Raw genomic sequence first — 13667 nt, 5'->3', positions numbered from 1 at the left:
ATTATTTCTTGATCACTTGTAAACATTTTAATGCATTTTTAAAATTTCTGCTCATTCTAATCGATTTAAATTTGTATCTGTTCTACTACTTTTTAAAAGACGACTAAAACTTTGCTTAAATAATTGAAATATTTTTTGCAAAAATAATATATATTGCAAAAGTTGAAATAAATCATCCATAAAATATAAATATATAAGAACTTCCATTTTTATAGTATATAATTAAGTATATTAAAAATACAGATATAAATTGTGATTAAAAGATCAAATGAATTTTGAAAGTCTAAATTGATATAACTATTTATCGTATCCCAAAATCTAAAATCCTGGATCCGCCACTGTGTGGAACTGAGATAGGTCTCAAATCTCAATCAGTTGCGGGTGGCCAATTCTGCGCCGGCGCCCAAATAAAATACTTTCCCAACAATTCAGCTGAGTCTTGACAGCGAGGGACAATCAACATAAATGTTAGCTACATAACCTTTCATCATTAGGGCTCCACTTTCTCTCTCTCTCTCTCCACAAATTAGTTTAGAGTTTTGTCCTTAGTATATAACTCTCATTTGCTCTTTCCATTCTCCCCTTGTTCAAGTAGGGTTTTCAAGCCTTGATCTCTCTTGCTCAGTTAAGATTCAAGAAGCCAGGATTCAAGAAGCCCTTTTCCTCAGGATCCGGCCCGGCTCGGCTCACCCGTGTAAAGGGGTTTTAGTCCCGAGGAGAACTTCTTCCTCCTCTTCGTCGGAGATTTCACTTCGCCACGGCCCGATTCAACTTCTCATCAAGGTTTGGAATCATTCAAAGTTGTGTGTGTTAAATGAAATTAATTGAAAGTTGTGATTGATTTTATGATTGCCATTACTTTAAGCTAATGCTAAGCTAAGCTAATAACTTGGTGATCTAGCTTTAGCTGATGATTATTATTTCATGATAATATATATCTTGCATATTAATTTGAGGTTCTTATCTTCTGATTTTTCAGAAAGTAATATTTCTGTATGTCATTTTTCACGTTTTATTTCTAGATTTTCACCTAGTTCAATTTCACTTTTTTGTAGGAGGGCATTTTGTTACTATAATAAGAGTATATAATTGAAATAATATGATTTTGATATTGATTTTACATGCTCTCTTTTTTGAAATACATAATTATAAGGGGAGTGATGAGAACTTTGCATGCATCTCACATGCCTATATTTTTTTTCTTCTCATTATGATACAAGCACTAGTATTGATTTAATTTGGCATCCACCCCATCCATTTTGCATTGAGAAATTGTTGTCGATGATTATAGCCTTGCAATTTCTTGTTGGAATTCATGATCATTGACTGCACGCTTAATACTCCATATACATATACGTTCATTTAATTTTATGATATTTTTTTTCATTTAATTAGCCTTAAAAGTTATACTATGAAATATCATGTTAGATTTCAAATCTCGAACAATTTTTACATCCAAATTAATTTGAAATTCGGACCAGTAAGCTAGTTTATCATGTCATATTTAGATATTAATAAAAAAAAGATCATTTATTTTTCATTAAGATTCATTTTATTTTTGTTTCTTTACGTACACATTAAAAACCAAACACCTCCAAAAATATGTTTAATTTTATACGAAACAAACATTTAGTAATACGCGGCAAAATCGTAGTATTATTACATCAAAGAAATTAGGAAATTATGTCACGCGCAATTTATAATATGAACAATGTTTGGACCATATAGGCTGAATTATTCGATGATAGGGATATTTGGTGGACATGATGTGCTTTAATTCTTTCCTTTATGTAAAACCCTAAAACAATCACATAATAAAGAGAAACACCTTTAATTTGTTGATAAAAGAAGAAGAAAGAGGTACAATTAATCTTGACGGATTGAATCAGATATTATGAATACGTTTTCACACGTCCCTCCGGGCTTCCGATTCCATCCGACTGACGAGGAACTTGTCGATTATTATCTCCGGAGGAAGATTAGTAACCGAAGTATCGACTTGGACGTCATCAAAGATGTTGATCTTTACAAAATTGAGCCATGGGATCTCCAAGGTACAATATGATCATTTCTTCACGTACACTCCATCCATTCAATTCAAAATACCTCTTTTCACATCTATCATAAAAAAATTCGTTTCTTTTTGTCCTCATTTAAACACCAAATACTACATTTTTTAATGTACTTTGATACACTAAATAGTTCCACCTAAAATCTCATTTATATATGTAGCCAAATCTAACATAGTTATGGTTGATTTTGGTAGAGCTGTGCAGAATAGGAACAGAAGATCAAAACGAATGGTACTTTTTCAGCCACAAAGACAAGAAGTATCCAACGGGAACGCGCACGAATCGGGCCACGACAGCTGGGTTTTGGAAAGCAACCGGCCGGGATAAGGCCATCTACTCTAAGCACGACTTGATCGGAATGAGAAAAACCCTAGTTTTCTACAAAGGGCGAGCTCCAAATGGTCAGAAATCAGACTGGATCATGCATGAATATCGCCTCGAAACCGACGAAAATGGAACCCCTCAGGTATGTAACTAGCTAGTTTAATTTTCTCAATCTATTGATTCCTCTATTTTTCTGTTTTGATCCAGGATATACTGCTGGGTCGGTTAATGTTTCATCCCAACTACACCTAATTTAAGCTAGTACTACTATATACTCCCTCTGTTCCATAGTAATAGAGTCATTTTGTCATTTTGGTACGTTCCATAGTAATAGAGTCATTTCCCTTTTTAGTAAAAGTCAACGCATTTTTCTACACCTACTTTACTCCCTCTTACTTTTTTCTCTCTTCATCTCTCTACCTTTTTCATTTTCCACTTTATTCTCCATTTACTTAACTCACCTAACACAATTTTTCTTAATCTCCGTGCCAAAATGAAAACGCCTCCATTACTATGGAATGGAGGGAGTAGTATTGGGCCAGTCATTTTCCTTGTGTCTGAGTCAGTCATTTTTCTATTTCGGCATAGATAATATTTTAGCACAACTAGACTAAATTAGAAGCCCATATATACGGTTAAATTGGGCCAGTTAATATTTCAACCCAACTACTCCAAATTTGAAGCACAAATAGGTGAATGAATATTGTGTTTGGGCCCACATAGACAGTCTGGTGAGTTAATGTTTGAGCTGACTGTAATGCATAATGCAGGAAGAAGGATGGGTGGTGTGTAGGGTTTTCAAGAAGAGGATTGCGACGACACAGAAAATGAGCGAGCACGACTCGCCCGTGTGGTACGACGACCACGTGTCGTTCATGGAATCTTCGAATCTGTCCTACTACAAGAAAGAGATGTCGTTGCCGTTGCGATACGGCCAGGACCACTTCCTCCAGCTGCCCCTTCTAGAAAGCCCTAATAAAGTTGTTCAGAATCCGGATCTCGATCACAACTTTCACGTCACGGATTGGAGAGTTCTCGACAAGTTCGTGGCATCGCAGCTCAGCCACGAGGAGCTTTCCAAGGAGAACGAGGGTGGGGAATTCAATGTGACGACGTCGTCTTGTCAGATTGATCTGTGGAAGTGATGTGCATGCGATTATATATTTACTGTTTCTTGTAATGTAAATAATTAAACTCATAATGTGACCTATAGCTGTTCATCTTGCAATACTACTTAGTAATTACTACCTATATATACAAACTAAATTAAAAACACAAATTAAGAGGGGTGGGGGAAAAGCTTAGTACATATGTTATTCTTGTAAGATTTTATTGTGGTTGCACAAGGTCATCTGTGTAATGCCTCTGAATATATATATGTCCCTTTTGTATGAAATTTAAAAGAATTATGAAGATTAGTCAAATTTAGGTTTTTCTGGCAACTTTAACAATGAGCCGGGAAAATAATGACATTTTGATTTGTTTGCAATTGTCCTAAGGCGAAAAAACAGGCCACCTATGTGTACATTGTTGATGTTTTCAATGAAACGACATGATTTTCTTTATAAATGGACGACATCATTTATCTCGCCTATGGTGACGCACATGCATAATTTCTCGATTTTAACCAAAAAAATTTACTCACTAGATAATTGCAAACAAATCCAAATTTTATGATTTTCATTAGTATATATGTAGTATTATGTTATGAATGAGTACTATTATCGAATGTAAAATTTGCTAATTGTTAATTACTACTAGAATTGGCACTACTAAACTTCATAAATAAGGAGAAGTCGAAGTTGAAAGCTAGTTAGTAATAATATAATGGGGAAGTGTTACAATGATACAAAGTAATTATGCAGTATATTTCCTTTTCTTTGCTTTTGCTGTCCGAAAACAACGTCACTTAGAAGGGCAGGCTTGTAGAATATTTGGCTTTGATTCGTATATTTATTTGAAGAGCTGTTAATTCGAAACTTTTACAAAAGCTTTTCTTATACTTTACACATACGTAAACTCATCGATCTACTATTAGAAGCCATCGAGTTTAATTGATAGATCGATGATGATGAATTCGATACAAATGGTCCAATGCATCTCTACCTACTTTCCGTATATATATTTATATATACATGAGAGACATAACACATTATTAGTGAAATCCATTGTGATAGAAACTTTTCAATTTGCTTCATATTTAAAGCATATACAAAGTGTAAAAACAATAGTAGCATTAAACATCTCATATTGCATTTACGAGAATCTTCTATCACTTAGAATTATGCATCATGTCATTATTTGATTAAGTTACACAAATGAAAAAAGAATTTTTTCAGTTAGTAGGGGGGAAGAGATTTTAAGTACTACAGTCTACATTAGAAATGTATTTCTTGCATGGATTGATAATATTTCTTAGAATTTATAACTCCATTACTTGATAGTATATGCAAACTAACTATACCAAAATATATATCAAGTCCAACCTCTAAGAATAGTGTAAGAAGCCAACAATATAAGTATATATATATATATGCATAGATACAGTGAGTGTGTGTGCGTGTGATGAAATGATGATGGACATAAACCATTACCAAAATGTGGAGTCTTGTTTGAAATTTGCAGTTTCTTGCATCTTTGCCGCAGTGAAGACACCTTGTTTTTGAAGTGTGGTGATGACAAATAATAGTAGGACAATATTGGTGTTAATATATATGGGGATAGGAATCGATGTTTTGGAAAAGATGCATGGTTTCAAATCCAACTACTCATTTGACCTCAATCTTGGGAAGTGGCCAACATTGAATCCTCAAGTCAATGCATGTTTCTTGTGATCAAACCAATATACATAGAGGGAGAGAGAGATTTATACATATATATGTGTGCAGTGAGCATGGTGATATGATTATGGGGTGATTAATATATTGTGTGTTGTGGAAGTAAACATGATTAAACAGCTAGAAAAAATGATCATGTGAAACTGTATAATGATCCACCATCACTCTCGATCAGCCTGCATTGTCACAATTATTACTCCAAATTATTATTAACGTATATTCCCATATATAGTAGTACTAGGACATATGGCATACAGTATATAGCATGTTCTTAAGTGTAAAAGGTGTTTCCTTTTGTACAATTTGCATTTTATGTGATATGTTACTTGCAAGTTGCAACAGTCTAATAAGTAGTGCAAGTGGCCCGGCCCATGTGCATATCTGGGCCCGTCTGTAACTCATTCCCTCGCTCACGCTTCAGGTTCGGTCTCATAAAATATAATGTTGTGAGTGCACTTAATTTGGTACATGTGTGGTGTTAAAAATAAAGCTCGTCCTACACTAATTAATTAATTAATTAACATGTTAATTTTCTAGTAATAAATAAACTCTGCATTCTAATCACACATTATGATATACTACTCCCTATTTACTCAGGAAGATGCCTAATTATGCAATTTTACAGCGCTAGTAGCATTATTTGGCTATCAAAATTCATAATGTAAATCATTAATCGTTAGGTTATGTTTTACAGCTGCAACATTACTAATATTGAAAATCAAATCGCTCTAAATATAAATAGTACTCCTATAATATAGAGTAAATGTCAAAATTACTCCTAAACATATAGCCAGAATACGAATTCGGTCCAAAACATTCACTTTTTAAAAATCAGGTCCAGAACATTTGAAATCGTTATTGAAGTGGTCCTAAACATTTGAAATCGTTATCGAAGTGGTCCTTTTCCGTCAAAAACTAACGGTCAACGCCTAATTAATGATTTTTTAAACTTAATTAATATACTAATGCATAATTAATTAAACAAAATTAAATATAAAATTAATAAAATGCTAAGAAGTTCCAAAATCGACCACAAACATCTCTACACGTAAGGCAGCACCGCGGCGGATATTTAAAGGGGAGAGAGATTGAATTGTTGAGCAACGGCGGACAGTTAAGGTTACAGAAATTTATTAGAGAAAGATATGAATTTGAGTAAGATTGATTAAGAAAGAGGGAGAGAAGAGAGGGATTTGATGGTTGAGCTGGGAAATGGAGAGAGGATGACAATGGGTTGGACCGAGGCAAGAGCAGCGGCGATGAGGTCATGGAGCAGCAATACTACTCGACTGACAACGAGCAGGCAGAGACGACGGGAGCGAAACCATCTTCCGGCAACAGCGACCGCGTCGGCGGAGATAACAACGCCGGACCGCCGAGAAAGAAAATTGAGAGAGAGATGAGGAGGACTGAAAGGAATGAGGGTTGATGGCGACAACAATGATGGACGGCGACGGTTTTGATCTAGGACACAAGCAATGCGGAGAAACACACGATGACGACGATTTATGGAGGAGCGAGCAGAGAGAGAAAGACGCGATGACGTTGAGCGCCGGAGAGAAGAAGAGAGAGATTCCGATTTAGGAAGAACGAAGGAGAGATGGAAGGGGAAGAAGAAGAGGAGGGAGAAATAGTCAATTTTGTAATTTCTTAGCATTTTATTAATTTTATATTTAATTTTATTTAATTAGTTATGCATTAGTATATTAATTAAGTTAAAAAGAATCATTAATTAGACGTTGACCGTTAGTTTTTGCCGGAAAATGACCACTTCGATAACGATATCAAATGTTTTGGACCCAATTTTTAAAAAGTGAATGTTTTGAACCAAATTCGTATTCTGACTATATATTTAATACTAATTTTGACCTTTACTGGAAATATATGTACATGTTTTAGTGTTTATATATCAAGGTGAAGTATATAATATTCTAATTTCTAAATCAGAACATTGACCATAAAAAAATGTAAATTCCTAAAATGAATGCAGAAATTAAGGGATTATAAAAATAAATTAATACAGTCAGCCATAACTAAGGGAGACAGCACATTCTTCGGTCAATCATTCTTCTTTACTTGTTTGCTTATCCACATCTTTAACAGTATACCCCAAAATAAAATACTCCACATAATGATTTCATTTCCACCATATGATTTCATTTTGTTCAATGAATAATTGTCTCTAGGACCGGAGTATTTCTTTTCAAGAATTCTTGATATAATAGTACTTTACAAATTAGTATAATTGATGAAAGGAAAGAAGACCGGCACTCTTAAATTATATTTAGACTAATGTTACTTGCCATTTAATTTTGAAATCCAGGAGTACCATATACAGAATTACAGATCGATAATTTAGTCCTATACTCCATATTTCTCAAACTAAAGTCGGAATGTTAATATATACATATGTATAGAGAGAGAAGATCTTTATTAGTATATAATACTTTACCAATTAAATTGTTTATAATATACTACCAAATTTATAAAAAATAACAACTTAAATTTGTATTTAAATCATTTTACACTTGCCATTTAGGAGTAGTAGACTTATAAAGTAAGCTGATTCCACTTGATATTATTACGTCTTATGAATCGAATATGTATTTGAAATGATTCAATCCGATTTTGCTCTTCGATTTTAATTGTTAATTAGGATTCCATTCCGTACATATTCTTTACTTTAAATTAGCATATTTTAGTTATTGTTGCTATTTCATAATTATAAGAGAATATAATTATTTTAAATTTCAAATTTAGCAAGAAATCATATATTTATTACTTGGGGTGGGGCAATAAATGTTGATTTACAGAATTAACCAATGTATTGTAATACCAAAACAAGCAATTTCTAATACAGCCAAGATACTGTCTACAAATCTTAATTTTCAGTTCCAAATTAAGTTTCGACTAAATTGCATATTTTTATAGTAATAAACTAATAATGTCAATAATTAGGATTTGACTAGTTAGAAATTGGGGAATTGACTATTGAATGTCACGCAAATTAGATTTTCAAGTTAATTGCAACCGTGTAGAAGTAATTAATCAGAAGTAATTGGATGAGTCTCAAAGAAAAATAATGCACCAAAGAAATAAAGAAATTTTGAACTCAAAGAAAAATAATGCACCAAAGAAAGAAAGAAATTTTGAAAGAAACAAAATTAGAATTGAAGGGAGAGGGCATAAGAATGGTACATCTTCAACAATGTAAAAATCACCTAGAATTAATGAGGACTAATGCTTTGGACAAATTGAGATGTACTAATAATCTTACATGATCCATGAACAAAAAACAATCATGTCCACAACTCCAACAACATTTTGACACACCACGCCGTCTCGTTGGCTTGAGAAATCAAGATAAGAGGATCGAATCATTTCTTCCCGACCCTTTTCCAAATTTGATAAATGTTGGTTGATCATATATTTCATTGTTAGCAAAAGTTTAGTGCAAAAGGAAAATCAGCATTGGAACGATCACGAGCAGCACATAGAGCATGCGTGTGTGCAGTGCCGTTGCTGAGGAAGCTTTCTGAGGCCTGCACGTAACCATCAAAATAAATTCATGCTGCTAAAGATGAGCAAATTGAATTATTTGCAGGTAGAGTTATAGAGTTCACTCACTTTTGCATATGGCTGAGGGCACCACAGAAAAGAGCGTTGTCGGGGACAGGCAGTTCTGTTTTGTTGCTGGAATCTTCGGGGTTGATGATTCTCATGTAGGTCTCTTGCCCAAGATACCACCTATCGAGGTTGTCAGTCCTAAGGTTCCATGCACCAACATTGTCGAGCGACACATAGACAGCAGTCCATCCTCCAGCGAAAACCTGACCAACGAAAAATAAAAGTTGTAAAACATGATAGCGCGTAAGTGGTTGGTCATAGGCTTCATACCTGGACAGTGGAGCGAGATATCGCATCCCATCTGTTGTACGAGCCCCTGTTGTTTTCCGTCCAATCACCATAGCCCATCCTGAGATCATTCACCATACAATAAGCAGTTAGGATGGGTAACAAGTCACCTGTTTATAAGATGAAATAACTAAAGATTGAGACCATACCCAACGACAAAGAATGAATATCCATCCACGTGAAATGTCTGTACAACTGTGTCGTTATTCTGGAGTATGATTTCTATGAATCCCTTGTATGTAGCGTTGATGAGAGATCTGTCCTCAATTGCGGGCCTATTCAATGGTTTGCTGGGGAAATCTAGCTTATAGTCGCCTTTCACCTTGTACACATCAGCAAGGCGTATAGGGGTGTCAGGGTTGACAAATGATATCCCGTTGTATGTTGCTCGTAGCTTCCCATTAATCATTACTGGTGGTAGACTCTTGAGAATATACACATCGGTAACATTGATTGAACCATAGCGAAAAGAACCCTGTGGGTTAGGACGAGCTCCACTAGCACTCACGTTTTGCCTGGCATACACGCATGGAATCAGGTTGAGGAACAGCAAGTAATGAGAAGAAAAGAACAATTCGCAACAAAATTAACGTGCATCGAAAGAATCATACAACATAAAAACGAAAAGAGATGTGCAAAAAGTGCAGAAACTACGGACCTGATAGACAGCGCCTGGTTGAGTGAATATGATTTGTCATAAAAGTCATTCGGAGAGTCTGGGAGTGGACCAGCAGCCTTTCCTTTCGAGTTTGAATAATGCAAAACAGCGACACCGGTAACTCTCTGCCAGAGTGACTCATTCACAAATCTTGCACTGGCAACAATATAGTAATCGCTGCTAGCATTCTGATCCATGGTAACGAGAAAAGAGTAAGACTGCCCAACGTGGATATCCAAACTGGTGTAGTTCTGCTGAGTCGTGTAATAACCCTCGGTTTCTGCCAGAAGCAGATTATGGTTCTGAATACGAAAATTCAGGCTAGTTGACACCCCAACATTGTGGACCCTAATACGATACGTCTTACCTGCAATTTCCAAAATAAGAAGGCCGAACACAAAACAAGGTTAGTCCATTATGTAAAATATGCTTTTGTGAGGGATAAAGCGAACAAAGCAACAATAAGAGATACTCCATCGGGAAGACAATCAATTGATTTGCCAGTAAATCGAGGGGCGTGTTTATAAAGTTTACCAGGATCAACATTAATAGTCTCGTGCACGATACCATCAGGAACAAGAGATGTATTGTATCTGTATGGCCCTTTTCCATTGATCAGAACTCCATCAGGCATTCCTAATTCTTTTCCACTGTCAAGGGCTTTCCTTAGAGCCTGCATTTCCATACATGATCAAAATAAGAAAATTCCGTATTTCACAATTGAGTGCATGATCAAAATAAGAAAACCAACCGTGTGGTTTTGTGTGTACCAATCACCAATCATGATAACTATATCTCCATCAGGGGTGTTGAAAGGAATAGGAATGATATTGCGGTTCATGATAACCAAAGAGCCGAACCCACCAGACGCCCTCTGCATGTTAAGTGATGGGAAGTAAAAGAAGCTACCAATCTGATCCTTCACCTGGAACTGGTAGGTCCAGTTCCACTTCGGCGGGATGGGGCAATTTGTGCCAAGAACCCCGTCCTGCCATGAAGCACGGCGCATCTGAATCCCGGACCTGTGACACCAGCAATCTAATTACACAATCTGATTTGATTCTATATAACTGATAATCTAATGAGGTAAAACATACCATGTGACTAGGAGGTTCTCATCTAACTTGTTCTTAACATTCACCACCACATTGTAATTCGTTGTAACGTTGAGAACAGGGCCTGGGAATTTCCCATTGACAGCTATTACCTACAAAAGGGAGCATAGACATAATCAGCATGCCAACCTCAAAACATAAAAAATACAAATAAAAAACCAGAAAATCCTAAAAAGAGTAGCTAGAGTCAGAGATGAATCATAAAAGCTAACTCCAATGACTAAACAGACACCATTTATAACAGATTCATCTTGATTCTTCTGTGGTCCCTATACACTACTTTTTGAAATCATCAAAGCAACAAAATTAACAGCTCAAATCAAACTTCAACTTTAATTGAGAGAAAAAGAACCTCAAAAGCAGAGACAATTACAAGAAGTTAAAAGAGCTTGAATAAGAAAAAAAACCCACAAAACAAGATTAATATATCCAACAGAATCAACATGGCAACCTCAATAGCACATAATAATCAAACAGAAAATCCTGAAAAGAGTAGACAGAGTCATAGATGAATCATAAAAGCTAACTCCAATAATTAAATAGACACCATTTATAACAAATTGGTTCTGATTCTACTGTGGTCCATATGTAATACTTTTTGAAATCATCAAAGCAATAGAATAACAGCTCAAATCAAACTTCAACTTCAATTAAGAAAAAAAAACTCAAAAATAGAGACAATTACAAGAGCTTACATACAAACAAAAACAAGAATAAGGCATAAATCAATCCAACAGTTGCTAATACAATCGAGAGAAATATAAAATTAATCAATTTTCAGTAAAATCACAAAGAAGAAATGAATTAACCTGTTGAGGGACACCTAATGGAGAAGCAGTGATGTAAGAGAAATCCAATTCGAAGTTAGCAAAGGGGTCGGCGCAAGAACCGATTTTGAACAGCAACCCAATGAAGAAGATCCAATACTGTAACCGGAATGTCGCCATTTCTGATTTGACAGAAGAAATTTGCAATAGCAAACAAATGGGATAAACTGGGAAAGGGAAAAACAGAGTGACCAAATGCAGAGAGAGTGCAAAAAACGTGCTTCAACTTTCTCTATCAACACTCAAAAGGAAATTGAGAGAGAAGAAGGCTTGATTTTCTTGGGCTTTGGGTAGAGTGATTGATTTGTGTCGTTCTTACCTATAACCCTTTTTTCATGGCGCATTGCTTTTTTTATTATTGTTTATTTTTCTTTGTCTAATTGTATTAATACCAAGTTTTAATTCTAAAAGAAAGAATGTTGGAGAAGTTTAATATTTATAAAATAGAGCTAGCAGAGCACATTTTAAATAATTATACAAATATTAAAGGTGGTTAGTCTTCTATAATACTATTTGCATTCTATACAAAGAAAAAGTAATAATCAACACTTATCCCTAATCAGTACAGAATATTTAATGTAAAAGAATTTAGGAGTTCATAGTCCGAAGCTTATTATAACATTATAATAATATTTCAAAAATTTTGATTACCTTATTAAGAAAAAAATTGAAATTAATTACCTTATTACGGTAAAAATCGAACAAAATAAAATAAATTCCAAGTTCAAAAATTATGAAATCGATAATTAGTCAATGAAATGCTACAATTTGAATGGCAATTATGAATTACCTAATTTCTACATATACAAACATGTATTTCAAATTTCCATATTACACTTGGCAACGTAAGTGACATAAGATTAAGATCCTCAGGATATTATTATGAAAATAATTAGAATGTAGTGGCATTATAATTTTTTAAAAAAAATAGAAAAACAATGACATTTAGCCATGAAAGTAATTTCCATCATTTTATAATCCACGTATTTTTTAGTGTTATTTTAAAGGAAATATTTATTTAAATTTAATCCCTAGTGATTGGCCGACATTAAAATATTTTTCTACATTTGTCCCGCAAAATCTTCCATTTGCTATATTTCCAAGATAAACAAATCTTAATTAAAATGGTGGAATAAAATATTCGAAATGTATATAAATAATAATAATCGTTTTAAAATGGGAGTCAAAACCCCGCGCCCCTTTTTCCATCTCCAACGTTCCGAATTTCACATGGGAAATCCGGTGGGCCCATGTGCGTGGGGCCCAACTAACTAACAGTTATACAAAAATGACTTTATTTTATCCGGTTTCATATTTGATTGTGTCCCTACTAACTCATTTGTCCATCTTTAATCTTTTCTTGCCGCCAATTTCGGCGTTCAATTTAACTTGTTTTAGATGTAATCTATACAGAAAATAAATTAGGTCAATAGTCTGTGTCACTCACAAATTAAATAATTTCATTTCGCTCTGCATTACGCACATCCAGTCTAATTTATAGTAGGGATGTCAATGTAGCCCGCAACCCATGGACTGGCCCGAATAACCCGCCAAATTTATAGGGTTAGGGTTGGAAATTTCTAGCCCGATAAAAATTAAACCCGATTAGCCCGCACCCGATTAACCCGCGACCCGTTAGGGCTAGACCCGAAAACCCGATGGGCTGGCCCGAAAACCCGATAAAATTTCTATTATTATAGTATTTTTTACTTCTAATTCGACACTTCATTGATTAATTTTATAATATAGATAACTAAAAAATAACTTTCAATTTTATATTAAATATATAAATTTTATATTGAATTTTTATTAATATAATAATTGATAAATAAATTAAAAACTTCAAATTCACTTAAAAAATATTTAAATTTCTAAAACATGCATTATAATTTCACGAAATATCTCAAATATTAGTATTT

The 13667-nt window shown here is 34.4% G+C and overlaps 2 protein-coding genes across 2 annotated transcripts; one reads left to right on the top strand and one right to left on the bottom strand.

Moving 5' to 3' along the window:
* The first annotated feature begins 497 nt into the window (after positions 1 to 497).
* Positions 498 to 3675, top strand: LOC121802810 (NAC domain-containing protein 7-like). The gene is made up of 4 exons (XM_042202515.1): positions 498 to 783; positions 1890 to 2054; positions 2267 to 2538; positions 3167 to 3675. The coding sequence occupies exons 2-4, from the start codon at positions 1895 to 1897 to the stop codon at positions 3539 to 3541; spliced, it is 807 nt and encodes a 268-aa protein (XP_042058449.1). The 5' UTR covers positions 498 to 783; positions 1890 to 1894; the 3' UTR covers positions 3542 to 3675.
* Positions 3676 to 8372: 4697 nt separating this feature from the next.
* On the bottom strand, positions 8373 to 12082 carry LOC121805355 (monocopper oxidase-like protein SKU5). Its single transcript, XM_042205170.1, has 9 exons — positions 11731 to 12082; positions 10904 to 11013; positions 10558 to 10828; positions 10341 to 10479; positions 9807 to 10173; positions 9298 to 9663; positions 9131 to 9209; positions 8861 to 9063; positions 8373 to 8775 (listed from the first exon to the last, which is right to left on the bottom strand). The coding sequence occupies exons 1-9, from the start codon at positions 11866 to 11868 to the stop codon at positions 8682 to 8684; spliced, it is 1767 nt and encodes a 588-aa protein (XP_042061104.1). The 5' UTR covers positions 11869 to 12082; the 3' UTR covers positions 8373 to 8681.
* Between the last annotated feature and the right edge of the window lie 1585 nt (positions 12083 to 13667).

This window comes from Salvia splendens, chromosome 5 (genome assembly GCF_004379255.2).
Source record: "Salvia splendens isolate huo1 chromosome 5, SspV2, whole genome shotgun sequence".
Classification (NCBI taxonomy): domain Eukaryota; kingdom Viridiplantae; phylum Streptophyta; class Magnoliopsida; order Lamiales; family Lamiaceae; genus Salvia; species Salvia splendens.
The sequence above is the reverse complement of the archived record's forward strand: the minus strand, read 5'-3'. Positions and strand labels throughout refer to the sequence as shown.

Excerpts from the sequence above, each read along its gene's own strand:
- LOC121802810 (XM_042202515.1), top strand. The coding sequence starts at position 1,895 with ATGAATACGTTTTCACACGTCCCTCCGGGCTTCCGATTCCATCCGACT. Across the intron at positions 2,055-2,266 it reads TGAGCCATGGGATCTCCAAG|AGCTGTGCAGAATAGGAACA; the intron begins GTACAATATGAT and ends TGATTTTGGTAG. Across the intron at positions 2,539-3,166 it reads ACGAAAATGGAACCCCTCAG|GAAGAAGGATGGGTGGTGTG; the intron begins GTATGTAACTAG and ends TGCATAATGCAG.
- LOC121805355 (XM_042205170.1), bottom strand. The coding sequence starts at position 11,868 with ATGGCGACATTCCGGTTACAGTATTGGATCTTCTTCATTGGGTTGCTG. Across the intron at positions 10,480-10,557 it reads GGTACACACAAAACCACACG|GCTCTAAGGAAAGCCCTTGA; the intron begins GTTGGTTTTCTT and ends ATGGAAATGCAG. Across the intron at positions 9,064-9,130 it reads TATCTCGCTCCACTGTCCAG|GTTTTCGCTGGAGGATGGAC; the intron begins GTATGAAGCCTA and ends TTCGTTGGTCAG.